This window comes from Nematostella vectensis, chromosome 4 (genome assembly GCF_932526225.1).
Source record: "Nematostella vectensis chromosome 4, jaNemVect1.1, whole genome shotgun sequence".
Classification (NCBI taxonomy): domain Eukaryota; kingdom Metazoa; phylum Cnidaria; class Anthozoa; order Actiniaria; family Edwardsiidae; genus Nematostella; species Nematostella vectensis.
The window spans coordinates 7,369,243-7,388,686 of record NC_064037.1 but is presented as its reverse complement, the minus strand read 5'-3'; the positions used below and the strand labels follow the sequence as shown (position 1 = coordinate 7,388,686).

Here is a 19,444-nt window from a genome sequence, read left to right as displayed (position 1 = left end):
GAAATGTTATTAACTCTACTACACTTATTTACCCTATATTCATGCAAATTACTGTTCCCAAGTCTCAACAACAAAATAACGTCTTCTCAGCAGTGGGGTTATTTCTCATATCAAATCGATTCTTCTCGCAACAGCCCTTGTCTGTCTGAAATAATATTCTGACATGTTTATATTTGTATTTTACGAATGTCGGAAGACCAAGAACTCCCTTGGTTGGTGGCCACAGTACAAACATTAAAAGTGAGAGACTGAACTTGATTAAAATATCGGTCGAGATACAGCAGTATTTACCCAGCTGAATAATCTGGAATCTTAAATTTGTGAAATGGCTATTCTACGAAGAAAGCTGAGACATCACCGCTAAGCAAGCTAAGAATTGACTAGAGCGAAAATTTCCAACCTTTACTTATGCATTTATACAGTAGTGGGTAATAATGAGCAGCTCTTTGATGTGTTTACGGAAGATGAAGCGCAGGATTTTCCTCGTTAAATTACTACTTTTCCTCACAATTGCCCTAGTTTTTATGCAAGTTGTGTATTACCCTAAAAGGAGGCATCGACAATGGCAAGCGGGAAATAAGACTAGGATAAACTGGAAGAAAGAAACGAGTCCCCACCATGCAAAAACATTTGTAACCACGCTTCCCTTAGTCCAGAGTCCCTTAGAAGAGCTACAGAACTGCGAGCTAGAAATACCAGACGGGGAGATGTGCCCAATTTACTACAATGATTTAACCCCGTGTGAACTACGCTTTGAAGGACTGGAGTGTCCTGACATTCGAACGCGTGTGAACGGAACCTTGAGGCAATCTCAACTGGTAGCCTTACGCATATTGAGAGTTTTTGATGCAATTGCTACTAGATACGATATCCCGTATTGGCTACGAGGATCTTCGCTCCTTGGAGCAGCGCGACACAAAGGCATTGTGCCGTGGATTGTTGGAATTGAAGTTGAGATGAGTAGCAAAAATGCGCGCGCGTTTCGATCCCGCGGATTGCGGGATATCCCGCCTGAGATACGCCTCCATCGGCCCCAGACCACCATCAGTTACCCCGACAGAGGCTCCATGAGGCTTGAAGACAGAGGAAGCTGTTACAAGAGATGCGATAACTGCAATTGGATTGGTGGATTAGGGGTGGATGTTTTTATACAAAATAAAGTAACCAAGCGATGTCGGATGCAGTTCGAGGGCTGGTTTATACCTGTCCCCTGTGACTGGGAGAGACGACTAAGGGCGGAGTTCGGGGAGAACTACGCCCAAATACCAGCTCAGAGGGCGTCTAGTGTCGTCAGCGAGCCATTTCGCAGCTGTGACAAGCTAAGAAAGGACACTTCAATTGAATTAAAACAAAAATAGAAACTTCTAGAATTATCATATTCTGAAGCAATTTGAGGAGTTCATTCTCCGTGCTCCCGTCTCACGAATACCACACAACAGATCGCTAACAAATTGACCTAGGCCTAACGCCGTTTTTTAATGTGTTTACCATCGATATACGTGTTCAGGAGTTATTTTTTTGAATAGAATCTAGGTTTGTATTGACTACCATTCATAAATCTATTCGGCACGTGACGTTTCGGCCAACAAAGCCAGAGTAGTGGAGGATCTGGAGAAGGGTGTGAGCTGTAACCCCAAAATAGCAAGAAAGGGAAGCCATCGAGCAGGATATATAACTTTATTCCTTTTTTAAACAATAGTACACTTTTAATTACATACATTAGGTAAGCGGCTAGTTTCCACTGAATCCTCAGCAGCAGTATAACAGACGTGATTTCGTTGTGCTCAAAATTCAAAACAATCGATCGAATTTATGTGGAAACCAGCGACCAGTGAACACAGAACGATCAAATAAAGCACAGAAGTACATTTCCTGAATAACACAGAGAAATCTTGTCAACGCACTAAAACCGGGAGATAGCGGGGATGTAAGATGCTTACTTCGCGTGTTAAAACCAGTGGGGACGACACAAAAACGGAGAATACAAGGGACCATTCCGTTCCCTCCTCCGATTTCGCTTCCTTTATGCTGATTTACACACACGTTGTAAACATGTCCGCCTCCTTTGCTAGTGTTAATAGGCCTTAAAGATTTTATTTTGTAAAACGATCAGTGGGATCATGTAATCCTCGTATTCCTACGGCCTCGCCTTTTTAACAATTGTCGCGGTGCGAGGTATATCCAGTAGATTATATAAATAAAAGGTCCATAAAAGTCACTGTAACTATCAAGCGGCATTCTTATTAGCTGCTTAATGACCAAAAGTACAAAAAAGAAAAACATAGTTCAGTATTAGGTACTCTTTGATGTGTCCACTACTAACAGGGCAATAGCGGCGGGATGTGGGAGCGAGGCTACAGTATGGTCACTCCAGATCTGCGACAAGCGATGGGGTAGCGAAGGTGTAGGCTGTACCACAATCTGTCACACCCTTAATATGAGGTTAACTATTAGGGCTCTTATCTCAAGAAAAGATTGTGAGACGAAAATAGATGTGTCCCCAAGAGTACCTTTATCTGCCACGCCTACAGTTATGGGGTTCAGGTCACAGATCACTTCTGAAGTGAGGTCCCAGATCTCTTGAAGTGAGACTATGGTTGGGGTGTAGGGAGATAGGGATATCTTGCCCTACCACGCCTATAGTTGTTGGGCTCAGGTTTTTTATCTCTTATCTCCCGGGTTGTCGCTCTCTGAATCGCTGCTATCACTGCTATCTGAAGCACTATCGCTGCTCGAGTCACTGCTATCGTCAGAGTCGCTAGTATCGCTGCTGTCCTCATCATCGCTACTATCGCTCTCACTACTTTCGTCATCGTCGCTGTCGGAATCTGTTTTTTTCCTCTCCTTCTGTTTGGTATCTGGAGCTTTGCCGGATGGTGCTTCCATGGCTTTCTCAGATGGTTTGCTACTTGCCCTGACAGAAAACCAATAATAGACGTTGAGGACAGACCAAAACAGAGTTTCTGAATATCACAACCCTATTAACGGCGACAGATTTAGACTCTTAACCACAAGACGCCGCTAGGGCATATATGTCACAAATCAATATTTTTTTAGTAAAAGATTAATAAAGACGTGCAAACAGAAAGTTACATCGGTTCGAAAGTATGTTTTTGAGCACTTCAAGACCGTAACATATCTTGGCGTGTTATTTTTTTGGGTGAATAAAATTTATCTGCTTTGTGCAATCGAACTTGATGTGGAATTTCTTGCTGTCATATTTCCTACCTTTCTTTGACAGGGCTGATACTTCTGTTGGCCGAGGAGTCCTCCATGTGAGAGCTTCTCCGGGGTACTTCGATCTTTTCACGAACCTCGGCAAGTGCCCGCTCGGGAGATGGGCTTCTACGAGATACACGTCCCATCGGTCTAGGGGATGTGCCACGCCTTGGGCTATCAGACAGCTCTAGGTACCCTTCAGGGTATCCCTCTTGGCTCCCTGATCTTCGCTGGAATGACCTTCTCGGGGGTGGCGAGGGTGAATGCTGCCTTGGCGAAAATTGCTCACGCCTTGGTGATGGTGACCGTGACCAACGACGCCTCGGCGAAGGCAACCGACGTCTTGGCGATGGTGACCGACGTCTTGGCGATGGTGACCGACGTCTTGGCGATGGTGAACGACGTCTTGGCGATGGTGATCGGCGTCTTGGCGATGATGCTCGGCGTCTTGGCGATGGTGATCGGCGTCTTGGCGAGGGTGAACGACGTCTTGGCGATGGTGATCGGCGTCTTGGCGACGGTGATCGGCGTCTTGGCGACGGTGAACGACGTCTTGGCGGGGGTGAACGACGTCTTGGCGATGGTGATCGGCGTCTTGGCGATGGTGATCGACGTCTTGGCGATGGTGATCGACGTCTTGGCGATGGTGATCGACGTCTTGGCGAGGGTGAACGACGTCTTGGCGAGGGTGAACGACGTCTCGGCGAGGGTGAACGACGTCTCGGCGAGGGTGAACGACGTCTTGGTGACGGTGAACGGCGTCTTGGCGGTGGTGATTTGCGGCTTGGCGAAGTTGACCGACGCCTTGGCGATGGTGATGGGCGTCTTGGTGACGGTGACCTACGTCTTGGAGGTGGTGACCGATTATTTGGCGAAGTTCGTCTTTGTCTAGGAGAAGTGTAACTCCTGCTTGGGGACTTGGTTCTTCCTACTGGAGCACTCTGCCCCTGTGTTGAGCTTGGACGTACAGCCTGTGTAGGCGATACCCTGCGAGTTTGCCTTGGTAGGGGAGAAGTGCTATTGTCCCGACGGGAACGTCCCATTTCAGCTTCTCTAACCGCGGGGCTTGGTCTAGGTTTGCTGTCAATGTCGCCATTCTGCAACCCTTTTTTAACACTACTTGAAATTTTTGTGTTTTCCTCGGCACTTTCCGAAGAAGACTCGTCTTCAGATTCGGATCCAGAGTCGGAATCATTGGACGAGTCGTCACTACTATCGCTGGATGATTCAGGGGTGGGCTCACGCTTTGCCTTATCCTTCCTCTGATTGCGATCCTTCTCAGAGGCTGAGGGAGGAGACGATTTGCGTCTTCTGTCAGGGTTAGTGCGCTGTTTTGAAGTAGCTCTTTGAGACTGCCTTCTTTCCTCTTCCATCGGTGAGGGGTCACGGGGAGCATCTACACGTTTTTGCGTTTCCTCTTCTCTACTGTCTTTACTTCGTCGCAAAGGTGAGACAGAGGTCTCCTCTCTTCTTCCTCTTCTTCTAGAGGGCGAGGCAGAGTTCTTTTCTCTTCTTCCTCTATTTCCTCTAGGGGGTGAGACAGAGTTGTCTTCTCTTCTTCCTTTACTCCTTCTAGGGGGTGAGACAGAGTTCTCTTCTCTTCTTCCTTTACTCCTTCTAGGGGGTGAGACAGAGTTCTCTTCTCTTTTTCCTCTACTTCTAGGGGCCGAGGCAGAGTTATCTTCTCTTTTTCCTTTACTCCTTCTAGGGGGTGAGACAGAGTTCTCTTCTCTTCTTCCTTTACTCCTTCTAGGGGGTGAGACAGAGGGTGACGAACTATCCTGGCGCCTCCTCTCTTGTCTTCTCTCCGGGACTGGGCTTCTTTCTCTTCTCTGAGAGTCCCTGTCCCTAGAACCTCCCCCCTGTCTCCCCTCCCTGTTTCTCCGCGGCTTAGGCTCCCTTGAACCTCCTCTGCCTGGTGACGCATCTCCGGGCGAACTTGACCTCTGATTACTTTGCCTAGAACTTCGTGTCTCAGACCTCCGTGTCTTAGGTTTATTGGCTCGCTCGTTCTCCGAGCTGCTATCCTTTCGTCTCCTGGCGTTCTCCCTCCGGGGCTCTTCCCTTGCAGGCGGCTCCGGCGATCTTTCCTCCTCCATGCTACGGCCTGGCAACTCCCCCTTTCTTTCCTTTCCTTTCTTGGAGTGTCTGCTCTTGAAGGGTGATCTCTCCTCGCTTTCCACTCGACGTTTCCTCTTCTTCTTTGGCGGCGAGTCTTCAGGTGAGCTGGATGCATGGCGCCGGGATGCTGGCTCATCTTCTGAGCTTGGGCTGCGTCTTTTCTTTCTCGATTTGCCCTTCACTTGTTTCTCATCACGCTGCACTTGGGAGGGACTGACACCAGCCATTCTGTGGAAACACATATCAATAACTGGTTCCAGTGTTCTGCACACGAAAATATAAGCGCATCTATCTGCTATTATGGAAGCGCACTATTACACAATCTACACGGAAAACATGGCCCTATTACCAGGCTAGAAAAAATATTGCTATAGATCATAATAACATTTCCTAGTATCTGTTATAACAAACACCAAATGCACTGATATAATATAGACTATATAGATAATCTATAATGCAAACGTTCTGTTTGTGTGGTCTAACTAAGAAGGTTACTTTTACTGGTTGTTACCCCAGTACCTTTGTAGTGTGTCCTGGATATTGGAGCGCTGAGGACTTGGTGACAATCTTCGGCTTTGTTTTTTGCTTTTCTTTCTAGACTTGACTTCTGGGCTTTCACTACGACTCTGGTCACGGGACCTGTCAGATTGAACACAGATTACATCAATGTTATGCTGTGGGTATACTACATTACGTTTATACTACACTATGCACACAGTAACCATGCTATGTTATGTTTATACTACACTATGCACACAGTAACCATGCTATGCTATGTTTATACTACACTATGCACACAGTAACCATGCTATGCTATGTTTATACTACACTATGCACACAGTAACCATGCTATGCTATGTTTATACTACACTATGCACACAGTAACCATGCTATGCTATGTTTATACTACACTATGCACACAGTAACCATGCTATGCTATGTTTATACTACACTATGCACACAGTAACCATGCTATGCTATGTTTATACTACACTATGCACACAGTAACCATGCTATGCTATGTTTATACTACACTATGCACACAGTAACCATGCTATGCTATGTTTATACTACACTATGCATACAGTAACCATGCTATGCTATGTTTATACTACACTATGCATACAGGAATCATGCTATGCTATGTTTATACTACACTATGCACACAGTAACCATGCTATGCTATGTTTATACTACACTATGCACACAGTAACCATGTTATGCTATGTTTATACTACACTATGCACACAGTCATCATGTTGTGTTATGTTTATACTACACTATGCATACAGTAACCATGCTATGCTATGTTTATACTACACTATGCATACAGGAATCATGCTATGCTGTGTTTATACTATACTTTACACACAGTAATCATGTTATAATGTACTCACATGGTATATAAGATGGTTACCTGTTTCTGTGTTTCTTTTCCTTGTGGCGTCGTCGGTCTGGGCTTGGAGAGGGTGAACTGGATAAAATCAAATTAAATAAAATTAACCATCAAACCAGATCTAATTAACCATCAATACAGGTCCAATTAACCATCAAAGTAGACACAATTCATAAGTATCTAGATTAACAATAAAACCCATTCCAATTAACTAAAAACCTTAACAAGAACCTTAATTAAGAGATTGGATTTCTTTTAATATTTTTTTCTATACACAGTAAATATCTCTTACTCCCTCTCCCTCTACAATGTTAGGATGGGATCCAGAATTTAGACCCTGAATTAAATACAATTTGTTAGCAACAACAAAATAAACAGTCCACACAAATTGCCCCAGGAAAACTTGATGAATGCTTCAGCAAATGCAAAAATACCCAAAGGATGCTAATATATTATATATGCTAATACCTGTTGTATGTATTGCATCATTATTTTGTACCTTTCACTTTGTTTCTTCTCTTTCTTTCGTCTTGGTTTTCGCGGAGGGCTTTCAGATGGAGACCTATGCATAGTGAAGACATTAAAAGGTTGTCAGAAAATTAATTATTTATTCAAGAGAGGCAACAAGCATGGTTGCAAGTGAAATTCACGCTTTTCACAAAAAAGTTTTGGCAGATTGAGGCAAGAATGCTACAAACTATTAGTTTACAAACATTGTTATTAGATAGTGTTTACTTCTATTACAATAGCTCTTAGTTATAGTTTAAGTTGGGTGTACAAATGGCAACCTGGCTGGTTGAGTATGTGACACCCTGGGGTACCTCGCTTTGTGCCGTTTGCTCCTGTGCCTTTTCTTGCGTGACACTTCCTCTTCCTCGGACGAGCTACTAGAGCTCTCTGAACTGAAAAATAAAAATTGTTAAAATGAAGTAAGAAATGTCTAGGTACTGTAACAAATGTAAGTAAGAACTGTGACAAGTCGTCTGAGGACTTCGTATGTATCAATACTACTAATTACATTAATTATCAACTATTATTGATACATATTGCAAAAGTGATCATACAAGACTACTGTATAAATAATAATCTGTACCTTCTGTGTTATTGTGTACATTTGAAAATACATTGATCCCACTTGAGAGAAAAGTACAGTAACTAATATAAGAAACATCCACAATACTTTAATTCTTTAGCCAAAGAAAATAGATGCTTTGCATGACTTGACATCGTTTCAGGGTGTAAAATGAAAGTTCGATTTACCATCTTTTAGCATGTGATATGAAGAACATACACCATGAATAATTTTAAGTATATAATTCCTAAAATGCAACATATACCAGTCAAGCAGCATTATATCTGTGAGCAAGTCCAGTGCAGTGTTGCTAATTCTAGTAAAATAGATTATGATAGTCATTATAATAAGTATAATATTGGTAGAGGAATGCTACAAGCAACATGGTCACTGTTTTTGTTTTCTTCAGAATACTGTTACTATCAATAATGGAAGTCTGGTACTAAAAAAATATATTTTTTTAATGAAAGTAACTTGAATAAGCCAATGGTGTTAATGCTTTCTTTTGACTTGGTATTATTTTGGAGTGTAAAATTGCAAACTGATTAAAAGTTTTTATTACAGTAATTTTTTTATCTGATCACTTACATGGTTTTATTATCTTTTTTTTGTCTTAGCTTTATGAAAAAATAAAAGTAAAAGAATCATTCTTACCTTGACTCACTCTCAGAGTCTGAGCTAGACGAAGGTGTTGGTGGGCGCCTTTTTTTCTTTTTTCTAGCTGGAGATTTGTCCTTTGCTCTACAAAATAATCAAAGGAACATATAAATTTTCAAGTACTATGTTCAACTCTTTTCAGCTGCAGGCCTTCTCCATTAAATCAAAGAAAAGTTTTGATTTTGTAGAATTGGTGTACTTTAAGTCTTTTGTCAAGTGTACAAAGAATTTGATCAAAGGCAATGTAAAAGTTAACAAGGTGACAATACTTAGAACAAATATTTAACTCTTAAAAAGTGTACAGTTAAAAAGTATTTAAAGTGTACAAGACAGTCTTACCTTGAAAAGCCAAAGATACTTGTTCAACATACAACAAAGACTCTACTTGAGATTGGGAAACAGAAAATCAAGAAAGATTGTTTAGAACCATGTCATAAAAATTCACGGCAAGACTACAGCATGCTAAATACTTGGTTTTACTAGTCATAAGAGTTTACAGTTTTAGTCATGTTATTAAGGTAACACAGAAGCTATTTACAGAAGAAAGGTTTCAACCATTTTAACATTTTAAACCTTACAATACCTAACTGTATGACAGTGCAAACCAAATACTTAGCTGCTTAAGTAGATAGCAAAAAAAAAAAAAAGAATTTCCATGTTTTCTTGTTTGATGGTCTATAGGACCATGCAAATGATCTTAAGAAACAGCAATTTCATGTTTTGATTGTCTTGATTCTCTATTTCCCAACAAGCTTTGTCCATTTAAATCCCATTAAAAAAAAGATTTATCATTTCGAATGAAGTATTCATCCTAAAGCAACCATCCTAAACCCTAAACCCATGACAGCCAATAAATTCAACGGCAAACAATGACAATAAGTGAAAATAATAACACATCATAGTTTTTATCAATACAGTGGGACATACAGCCACCACAAACAGAATGGCAACACAGCCACAACAGCACAAAGGACAACACAACACACACATACTGTAACAACAAGAACAACAACACACACAACAACAAGAACAACAACACACAGCCACAACAAAAAGAATGACCACGCACAAATGTCAAGAATGACAAAATATGTAGCATCTACAAATTCTTATAAAATATCCAGCCAAGTTAAGTGACATATAAACATCCCAATGAAGTAAGCTTACCGTTTTTCTTTCTGCTTATTTCTCTCCTGCTCTCTTTCCATCCTCTCTCGTTGCTCATCATCCTGTTTGGCTTTTTCTGCCGCCCGCTGCGCAGCTTGTGCTGCCTGGAGCTCCTGGTTGAATGACGAACCATCTCTGTAATCATCCTTGATGCCAAGCGCCTGCTTCATTTTAGCATTCTTTTCTTCATTTGCTTCAGCAACTTGGTGTGTCTCGGTCAACCTGTGCATGTAACAGATTAGTATCTGTGAGCTAAAGATTGCAATGTGCCTCAGTAAACCTTTGCATGTATTTAGGAAGAGACAACAGTTTGTAAAGAAAAAAGTTATTGGTAAGAATAAATGGCTAAGAGTAGTGTTCAATGTGAATTTGCTACACAGGAAATTCAAAACTCAATAAGAGACTAATACAACTATCTAGATTAGTATCACTAAGAATCAAGGAACACGTACTGCAGGGACACTAATCATTTGGTTTAACCCTTTCAGGCTGGTGAACGTCAAATGACGTGTTGCGTTAGATAGCGTTATCTTACGGTGAACGCCATTTGACGCTTTCCCTAGTGACCTTCCAAAACTGACCAATAACTTTTTACCACTTCCTTATATGGGAATGCCATGTGCTTCAGTAGATAGAGCGTGAAATTTCACACAACTTTCTTATACAACTTGCAATCATTCGAGCAACATCTACTGCGATAAATCACCGTTTTTTACACTGTTTTGAACTCCATTTTGACCAAATGGATTCATGGTTTGAAGATATCTTCGGAGAGTCCAATGATGAAGAGTTTGAGGGCTTTAAAAGCCAAGAAGTTGGCGGTTCAAGCTCGGATAGCTATTCCGAAGACGAAGGCCACGAGAGCGAAGACATTGAAGATGAGATTTGGTCAATAAATTCTTCGCCGATCTCTATTCCTGACTTCACTCCTAGATGCGGCCCGAAAAACCTACCTGGAAACTTGTCTCCCCTATCTTTCTTTGAGTTGTTTTTCAACCCTGAGGTGATAGAACTCATTGTGACCGAGACTAATAAGTACGTGGTTCAATGCAACCCTGACGAGTTTGACGACGAAGGAAGGAAGAAAGCTAAGGACAGGGATTGGTTCGACAAAGAGGGAAACATTAAACCTCTAACAGTCGAAGAACTGAAGGCGTTTCTCGGCATCACCATCATGATGGGCATTGTAAAGCTTCCTTCGATGAAGGATTATTGGAGCGAAAGTGAGCCATTTCTATACCGGCCTAACATTGCAAGACCCATCGTGAGAGACCGCTTCTTTGCCATTTTGCGTTATTTGCATCTGTGCGATAACACAACGGCGCTGGCGAGGGGCAGCGCAGAGTTCAAGCTCTACAAAGCGAAGCCATTCCTTGACCTAATTCAAGCGAAATGCTTAGACGATTTTGAGGCATATGTTGCTACAAAACGCGAATTATCAATTGACGAAGCGATGATTAAGTACAAAGAACATTAGAGCTTAGTTTAATACTCCATGCCATTGACTTCTAGTTTCTATAGCTTTTTGTTTACGTATAGTAAATTGTTCTCTTGACAAAGACTGGACAATAGGTGGATTAGTAGCGGGAAATTCAAAAACATGATTTTCATTGCTTTGTAATTCTCTTAAACCAAGCTTGTTTGACCCAATTTTAGGCTTAAAGGAATACTTATTATATGGGGAGTAAACAATTTCTATATTGTTAGCTACAATAATCAGCAGTTTCCTTACAATAAAGCAATGTTTGAAAGGGACTATAACTTGAGTTGTGTGTGGTTAATTAATTCAGGACAGGGGGTCATTTGTCAGTTCTGGAAACTTAGGCCTGAAAGGGTTAAGCACTTACTTTTGCTTTCCTTCCTTGTTAAACCCTGCTTCCTCCGTAAGAAATGCCCGCAGCTGTGTCACCTTCAGTTGTACCTCTGCATCATCATATCTGTTGCAAAACTTATGGAATTTAATTGCAGGAAATAAAATGCTTGAGGGCTCTTACTAACAACGGTCTAATAATTTCCTAGATTTTATTTATATTTTAAGAGCATATGGCAATATACAGTATAATGCATCCTGGTTTGTAGAAGGCCTCTGCAATGCTGGACTCTGGACACATATCCTGCTAGCAGAGCTTTTTTCCTGTTTGTTTCTATCAGTTCACTTATCCGTTTCGTGACTCGTTTTTTTTGCGTTTTCGTTTGTTTCCGCAGGAAAAGGCCCTGCCGACAGCCGCTATCGAATGCTCGTCACACAATGTTGTATTTTGAAATTCCCATCCACAGCCACACAAAAACTTGGAGGCACATGCTCAACAGGATTCGATAGCGGCTGTCGACAGAGCATCTCCTGTGGAGACAAACAAACCAGAACACGAAAGAACAGAGACGTGACACGGATAAGTGAACTGATAGAAACAAACAGGAAGATAGCTCTGCTAGCAGGGTATTGGACACATCACTAAAAATAAAATGTTAAAATGCATTTGCATCTGTCTGAATCTACTATACTAAGGTTTCATGACACGTTTTTTGACGACTCTTTTTAATTTGGGTTACGCCTCAAAGCAAAACTTATAGTTTGATTATTAGTACTCATGTAAAACACTATTTAAGTGCAATCATCTAAAGGACAAACTTCAGACAAAACAATTCTTTGCACGTGTTTTAAACTTAATCAAATATTGCCAAATTCTTCTCCGTCTTACCCCTGCTCTTCCATCATATCTTGTAGTTCCATACACTTTAACTCTACTTCTCGTTTCTTCTGATGCTCTAGGATCTCCTTGTTTGGTTTCTTTGTGTTCATCATTTCCAGTTTTGCCAAATCTTCGTCTGTCTTGTAGTCAATTTTTTCTTTGCGATTTCGCACAAACGAGAGATTTCTCTGTACGTAGCCATTTGTCCCCGATCCTCGGGCGGTCGTTAGACCGATATTATTATACATGATTACTGGATTTAGTGTTTCCGTAGTCCGGCCATTAGTTTTTTTACACAATTAAACGGAATTTTGTAGGTTTTGTTTGGTTCTTTCTTCAAGATTGCAACATGGATGCTTTTTGTCGAAACGTACGACGCTACTACGCACGACCTGCATGAAATCGAGTCCAGCACAGGCAACCCAATCCCTTGATTATATCAATGGTCGTTCGTCCATCTCGTAGCCTGCGTAGCGGATCAAGTCCATCTAGCAAATGTTAGACTCATTGCTTCCTCTTATTTCAGAGTACATGCAATGCAAGGGTTAAAATTATTTGTTTTATCCCCCCTTGTAAGGTTTAATAAACAAGATCCTGTGAAAGTGAATGCTCAGACAATTATTAGAAATATGTTTTATCTTGCAAAAAAAGTAAAGTAGTTACATTATGTTGGCGTAGTAGATTATTTTGAAGTGATTTCTCCATAAAGTAAAATAAAGATTTGTTGTTGGTTGTGGTGGGTATCCTGTTTTAGAAGAGAAAGTTGGGAGACTGAGACTATCCTCATTACCGCTGATTATCGAGACTGCAGATTCCCTTTCTCGATCAACGTGAGAAGTCGAATAATCGATTGTGGGCGACGAAAATTTCTACAAAATTTAGAGTTTCTCGCCGAAAGACCCCGATTCAATCATGGTAAGGACCTTTTTTATTTACCGTACAGCTTATATATTAAAATGAGAATCAAATTTACCTCCAAAGATGCGGTGTATTCGAGAATTTGATTTAGAATTGTAATCGAAGTGGATTGCTAGCACATGGACTTTTCGAAGAATATAATTACTATTACTATTATTACTATTTATTGAATGCCTTTTTCCTACTTGATTATCGTTCGTGATCAAACGATATTTGTTGTAGATACAAAAAGTCGTGACCAACTATAGAATACTACCAATGTTGTCTTGTTTTCTCGACGCCTGTAAGAAAAACCTCCTCAGAACTCATTTTGTAAATCATCAGACTCCATGTTTCTTGATATACATTTTAACACCATGTTTTTCTTGATTACATTTTAACCCCAATGTGTTTCTTGGTAGAAACCTCTTGCCCTGCATGGCCATGAGAGGAACATCACGCAGATCAAGTACAATCGCATGGGTGACTTGCTCTTCTCGGCAGCAAAAGACACAAGACCAACAGTCTGGTATTCACTGAATGGCGAACGGCTTGGCACATACAATGGCCATGGGGGAGCTGTCTGGTGTATAGATGTTAATTGTATCCTTGCCTATGGATGTATTGTATTATCATGGGGTGTTAACTCGTGGTATATAAAGCATACAAATTGTGTGATAAAGTTTTTGCCGGGCAACAGTGCTCGATGTAATACTGTAAAAAAAGTAATCTGTGTTATCCCCAGCAACAGGTACCTTTTTTCCTCCCTTCAACCCCTCAGTTATCCACAATGCACTACACATACTAAAATTTCACTGTATTCAAATTGTTTTTACCATGAATTGTGGATAAAGCACTTTAAGCCTTGTTCCTCTGGTTGCAACCTTAACAGACTTCTAGATGATACAACACAATTCATATCTGGAGGTGCAGATAACTGCTTAAGGTTATGGGACTGTGAAAAAGGGGTTACTCTCTCAAAAATTGAGACTAAATCTGCTGTCAGAACCTGTGGCTTCTCCTATGGGGGCAATGAGATCATGCTTTCCACAGACAGACAAATGGGACAGTCATGCAGGATTTTAATCTTCGACGTCAGAGACAGTAAGACCTTATTTTGACTTTTGAAATTACATGCGACACTCTCATGAGCAAACTGTTTTTGTAACTGAGAAATGAGTACATACTGTAGTGTGATTCTCAACCTATAATGACATTTTATTTCCTCTTATTATTATTTCCTTTTATTGATTAAGAGAAATGAATACAATTTAGAAAGGAGACCCTAGGAGAGATGTCAGCTTATATGAGTGTCTTCTAGAAGTAAATTAGCTCAATACAATTAATATAAATTCCAGTTGTTTGACATAATCTACAGTAGTATAATTTATTAATTCATTGTTCTCCGTGTAATCTTGTTTTTCTCTAGACATGGAGAGCCCTATCTTGACAATTCCTGTCGACAATTCAAAAGTAACTGCAGGTTTGTGGGGCCCATTGGACCAATTCCTCGTCACTGGCCATGAGAATGGTGAATTATGTCAGTGGGATGTGAAGGTGAGTTGGAAATCTCTGGATTAAAACTGCTGACTTGGATAAAATCCTAACTCTTACTTGCATATCTTAGTGCTAGGAAAGCAGTAAATAGTTAAGCTGATGATGTTTACATTGCGGAATACTGCTTCACCAGAATCAATCAATCAACTTCTCGCTCACAATTAAACAGTTTGATGGCAATAATGATGATGAAGAATGCTTTTTTTCCGGCCATTTTAACTTTTAGTATTGTTCCTTGGTAATTTGAAGGGAAGTGGAATACCTATCAATTTCTATTTCTAGCAAAATGCAATAAATTCCTTACACATATTCCAAGGGGCTATAGTCAGATTATACAGTGATTCTATTGTATTATTTTGGAAACACAGTAACTGTTCTGACAAATCTGATTTCTTTTCTCCTTAGTCTGGTAACAAGTTAATCAGCGTCCAGGAACACTCCAAACAGATCAATGATATACAGATGTATAAGGATAGCACCATGTTCGTCACCGCATCAAAAGACACTACAGCTAAAGTCAGTCTAATGTCTCATGGTCCTTTATATAACTGTTTTATATAAGTGCTATTCAGCCTTTAAAAACATTTAAAGAGTGCTAGCTAACCTTTATATGTATCTACCTATACTCAGACGCCATAGTTCTTATTTTGGAGTTACTAGGTATTCTATATTGTTAAATTCTATACTGGGATCATTTTTTTTTATTATTTTATTTTGGAGGGTTTATTATACTGTATATTGTTCAATATTATATGCAGGCATCACAGGCAGTTCTGGATGATGTATCATTGAAGGCTAGGATTTTACTTTCTTACCTTTTGTTAACTTTTTTATCTTACCCATTTGTTTACTAGTTTATCTTACCACTTGTTCACTTGTTTATCTTACCTTTTGATTACTTATTTATCCTACTGTACCTTTTGTTTACTTGTTTTAGTTATTTGATACTGACTCCTTGAGACATTTGAAAACTTACAAGACAGACCGACCAGTGAACTCCGCAGCACTGTCCCCAATTAAAGACCATGTGAGTATTTTATTATTTCTTCTACACAAGTAGTATAAATCACATCTAATATCTCACCATGTTTCAATCCTTCTTTATTTTGCTCTTTCTACATCGAGATATTTTGTACTATAAGTTTTATTTCTTCCATCAAATTGATTTTTGCATGAATATTTGTAGGCAGCATATGCTGATTGTTATACATTCCTATAATACATGGTACACCGACATGACGGAAAAACATGACATGACGCTTCAAATAAGCCCATTTCACATCTAATAAGGATGTGAAATAATAAATAAAAATTTCTCTAAGTACTTAGTGAGTAATAGCAAATATCAAATGCGACTTTTTTTTAATTGATGCGACTTTTTGTAAAGTGTCATTGAAATTTGAGCTATTTGTCCCTGAGCCGCAAGGATGATCAAGGAAAAAATATCTTAAAAAGCCAAAATCTGGGTATGTGCATTTCGGTCTCACGTTATTTGTCTTTTGAAAATCATTCTGGAATACAAGGAACCGATGGCCATTGTAAGAAATTGTGTCTTCCTTCTCTATCTAGAATTGCATATTTTCCAGGATTTTCGGTCATGTCTGGTACACCATAACATGGTAGAACATGTAATTTGTTATTCGAGGTCTGATGCACTACCTTGTTTATGAGCAGGTCGTGGTTGGTGTGGTTTATCTGACTCACCATCTTATTCGTGCATAGGTTGTGGTTGGCGGTGGCCAAGAAGCTATGGAGGTCACAACTACTTCAACTCGTGTCGGCAAGTTTGATGCCAGGTTCTTCCATGTTGTATTTGAGGAGGAAATTGGCCGAGTGAAAGGGCATTTTGGTCCCATTAACAGTTTAGCGTTCCATCCCGATGGAAGAAGGTATGTAGCCTATATTTCCACACACAGGAAAGTTTATTGTTCCATGTAGATGATTCGATTTTCGCACTTGCTCGCATTGCCCCTGATGTGTTCTGTCAGATACTGTAAGCTAGAAAAATCAGGTTTTCAAAAAGATCTTCACTACTTACTTTCTTTTTGCTACAGTTTTCAATATTTTGTGAAATCCCACGTCCTTTTTTTGCCAGTAAACATTGATACCCCGCATGTTGTTATGGTCTCTTTGATATCAAGGCATCAAGGCCGATATTACTTAAAGTCCATCTTCCTTTACATTCTAGTTACAGCAGTGGTGGCGAAGACGGCTACGTGCGGATACACTCATTTGACCCTTCTTATGACGATATCGAGTTCGAGTATTAGACTAATAATAATAAATACCACCAAACATAAAGGTTCTGTGTCTTCACTTTAGTAGCTGGGAGCTTGTCTGATTATGTTTCCTATCAAGTTTATGCTGTAAAGCAAATTTACAAAAAAGGCTGAGATCTTCTCCCTTTCTTTCCCAGACAGCCCTGCCAATATTGGAGTTAGTTTTCCTGTATCCTTTTGTAAATAATCGCTAAAACCTAATCGAGATTCTGCCAACCCTCTTTTCCGTTAAGTGAATCAATCAAACCCTCTCTGGAAAGCTACATTTGAACACAAATATTTGTACGGCGCCTTAGCCTATGGGCAGCTCCAGTTGTAAAGAGCTCGGCATCACGAGTATGTCGTATGCCACCTGCGTACGACTACCTCATTAACATCAGGGTTTAAATCTCAATTTCCCAAAAGTGGACAGAACCAAGAACAAAACTGAATAAACTGTGCTGTACATGTTACTAAGTGATCTTTTAGCTAGTAAGAATTCAACGCAATGAGAAACTTGGCAAGTTATCAGGCAAAGAAAAACTTTGTTGAACTAAACATGGTTTTGGTGTGAATGCAGCATTAGTCCTGAAATACACACTACGACTTTCTATTCGTAGTTCAGAACCGTAGCGGAGTCGTTGGCTGATTTACACTCTACGACTCAAGCTGTAGAGTTGTCGCTTACAACTAATTCGTGTTGTCTAAATCAGCCATGACGCATGGCAACTTAAAAATCCAACACTAGTGTAAACAAGACTAAGTCAGCACACTAGTTTAAACAAGATTAACGAAGACGCAACACTCGTGAAAACCAGACGAAGACACGACATTCGTGAAAACAAGATGAATAAAGACGCAACACTAGAAAAAACAAGACGAAGACACGACATTCGTGAAAACGAGATGAATAAAGACGCAACACTAGAAAAAACAAGACGAAGACACGACATCCGTGAAAACGAGATGAATAAAGACGCAACACTAGAGTAAACAAGACGAAGACACGACATCCGTGAAAACGAGATGAATAAAGACGCAACACTAGAAAAAACAAGACGAAGACACGACATCCGTGAAAACGAGATGAATAAAGACGCAACACTAGAAAAAACAAGACGAAGACACGACATCCGTGAAAACGAGATGAATAAAGACGCAACACTAGTGTAGACAAGACTAAGTCAGCACACTCGTTTAAACAAGATTAACGAAGACGCAACACTCGTGAAAACCAGACGAATAAAGACGCAACACTAAGACGAAGACGCAAAACTCGTGTAAACAAGACCAACGAAGACGCAACACTCGTGAAAACGAGACGAATAAAGACGCAACACTAAGACGAAGACGCAAAACTCGTGTAAACAAGACCAAAGAAGACGCAACACTCGTGAAAACGAACGAAAATGCAACACTTGTGGAAACAAGAACGAAGACGCAACACTCGTCAAAAAGAACGAAGACACAAGACTAGTGTAAACAAGACGAATGAAGACGCAACGCGCATGAAAGTGTAACAGCTATACTTCTGGGTTCTCTAACCACATGTACCAAGCGGCTATGACTCTCTCTGACCACTTGTGACAAAACGACTATGACCCGCTTGACTGGGGAGGTACCGGTTCTTTACTTGTTCGCTGTTACAAAGTCTTTACAAGATCTGTGTCTACAAGTATTTTTAATTGTGAGTCTCTTCAAGTTCTTAAGAGTCTAAAGGGAGTTGGGGCTTCGGTACACACCCATATTTATATGCTACTAAGACGGCATGTCCTTTAGGATAACTGACACTGACATCCCAAAGGGCTTTTAGCACTGTTTGGATAAGGGTTTAACCAATGGGTGTACGAGGGACGACCTTCCTACGTGGGTGTGCCAGTCGGTTACCCTTGGGCTACCGTGACTTACGTAATGTTTACAATGCTGCTGCTCGATTGGTCTACCTGTGGTCAGCCAAGATGGCGGCTTATTTTTGCTTTCCGGCTCCTGTCACCTTATATGTCATTTTCTTCTTTCAAACAACCTTGAACATAACCTTATTCTCAACTGAAAGCGAAGGCAGTTCATCTACTATATTAATGACAAGCAACGAGCCACTTCAGGTTGAATTTAACCTGCTAATTCATTATCGTCGTAGTGGACAACTCGAGTCACATGGCATGAAGTATCTTTCAGGGCGGATCAAGCGGTATCCAAATTCAACTTCTACATTTCAGCTAACTCGAATTGCTGTAAGTGGGGATGTCTCTCCAAACCCTGGGCCCTCAGAGAAGTGCAGCGTGTGTTTAAGAACAATCGCACGTAATCACCGAGCTGTGCTTTGCGACTGTTGTAAGGGTCAGAGCCACATCAAGTGTGTAAATGTGAAACCCAGTGAATACAAACGGATCAAGCAGATGTTAAATGATAC

The 19,444-nt window shown here is 40.5% G+C and overlaps 3 protein-coding genes across 4 annotated transcripts; 2 read left to right on the top strand and 1 right to left on the bottom strand.

The window, feature by feature from the left end:
* Window positions 1–27: 27 nt before the first annotated feature.
* Window positions 28–2,297, top strand: LOC125561740. Its single transcript, XM_048725883.1, has one exon. It carries the CDS (start codon window positions 435–437, stop codon window positions 1,356–1,358), a length of 924 nt encoding a protein of 307 aa, XP_048581840.1. The 5' UTR covers window positions 28–434; the 3' UTR covers window positions 1,359–2,297.
* Window positions 1,661–12,737, bottom strand: LOC5519703 (serine/arginine repetitive matrix protein 2). Of its 2 annotated transcripts, XM_048725881.1 has the most exons (11): window positions 12,332–12,737; window positions 11,480–11,569; window positions 9,633–9,854; window positions 8,463–8,549; window positions 7,558–7,638; window positions 7,236–7,298; window positions 6,758–6,814; window positions 5,860–5,979; window positions 4,966–5,568; window positions 3,229–4,833; window positions 1,661–2,914 (listed from the first exon to the last, which is right to left on the bottom strand). In XM_048725881.1, exons 1-11 carry the CDS (start codon window positions 12,568–12,570, stop codon window positions 2,662–2,664), a joined length of 3,420 nt encoding a protein of 1,139 aa, XP_048581838.1. In that variant the 5' UTR covers window positions 12,571–12,737; the 3' UTR covers window positions 1,661–2,661. The 2 variants fall into 2 exon arrangements, with proteins under 2 accessions (XP_048581838.1, XP_048581837.1); XM_048725880.1 differs by having other exon boundaries at window positions 3,229–5,568.
* A 371-nt stretch (window positions 12,738–13,108) lies between these two features.
* LOC5519702 (eukaryotic translation initiation factor 3 subunit I) lies at window positions 13,109–17,077 on the top strand. Its single transcript, XM_001639537.3, has 8 exons — window positions 13,109–13,237; window positions 13,642–13,822; window positions 14,120–14,323; window positions 14,649–14,776; window positions 15,182–15,292; window positions 15,714–15,803; window positions 16,499–16,665; window positions 16,965–17,077. The coding sequence occupies exons 1-8, from the start codon at window positions 13,235–13,237 to the stop codon at window positions 17,044–17,046; spliced, it is 966 nt and encodes a 321-aa protein (XP_001639587.1). The 5' UTR covers window positions 13,109–13,234; the 3' UTR covers window positions 17,047–17,077.
* Window positions 17,078–19,444: the final 2,367 nt, after the last annotated feature.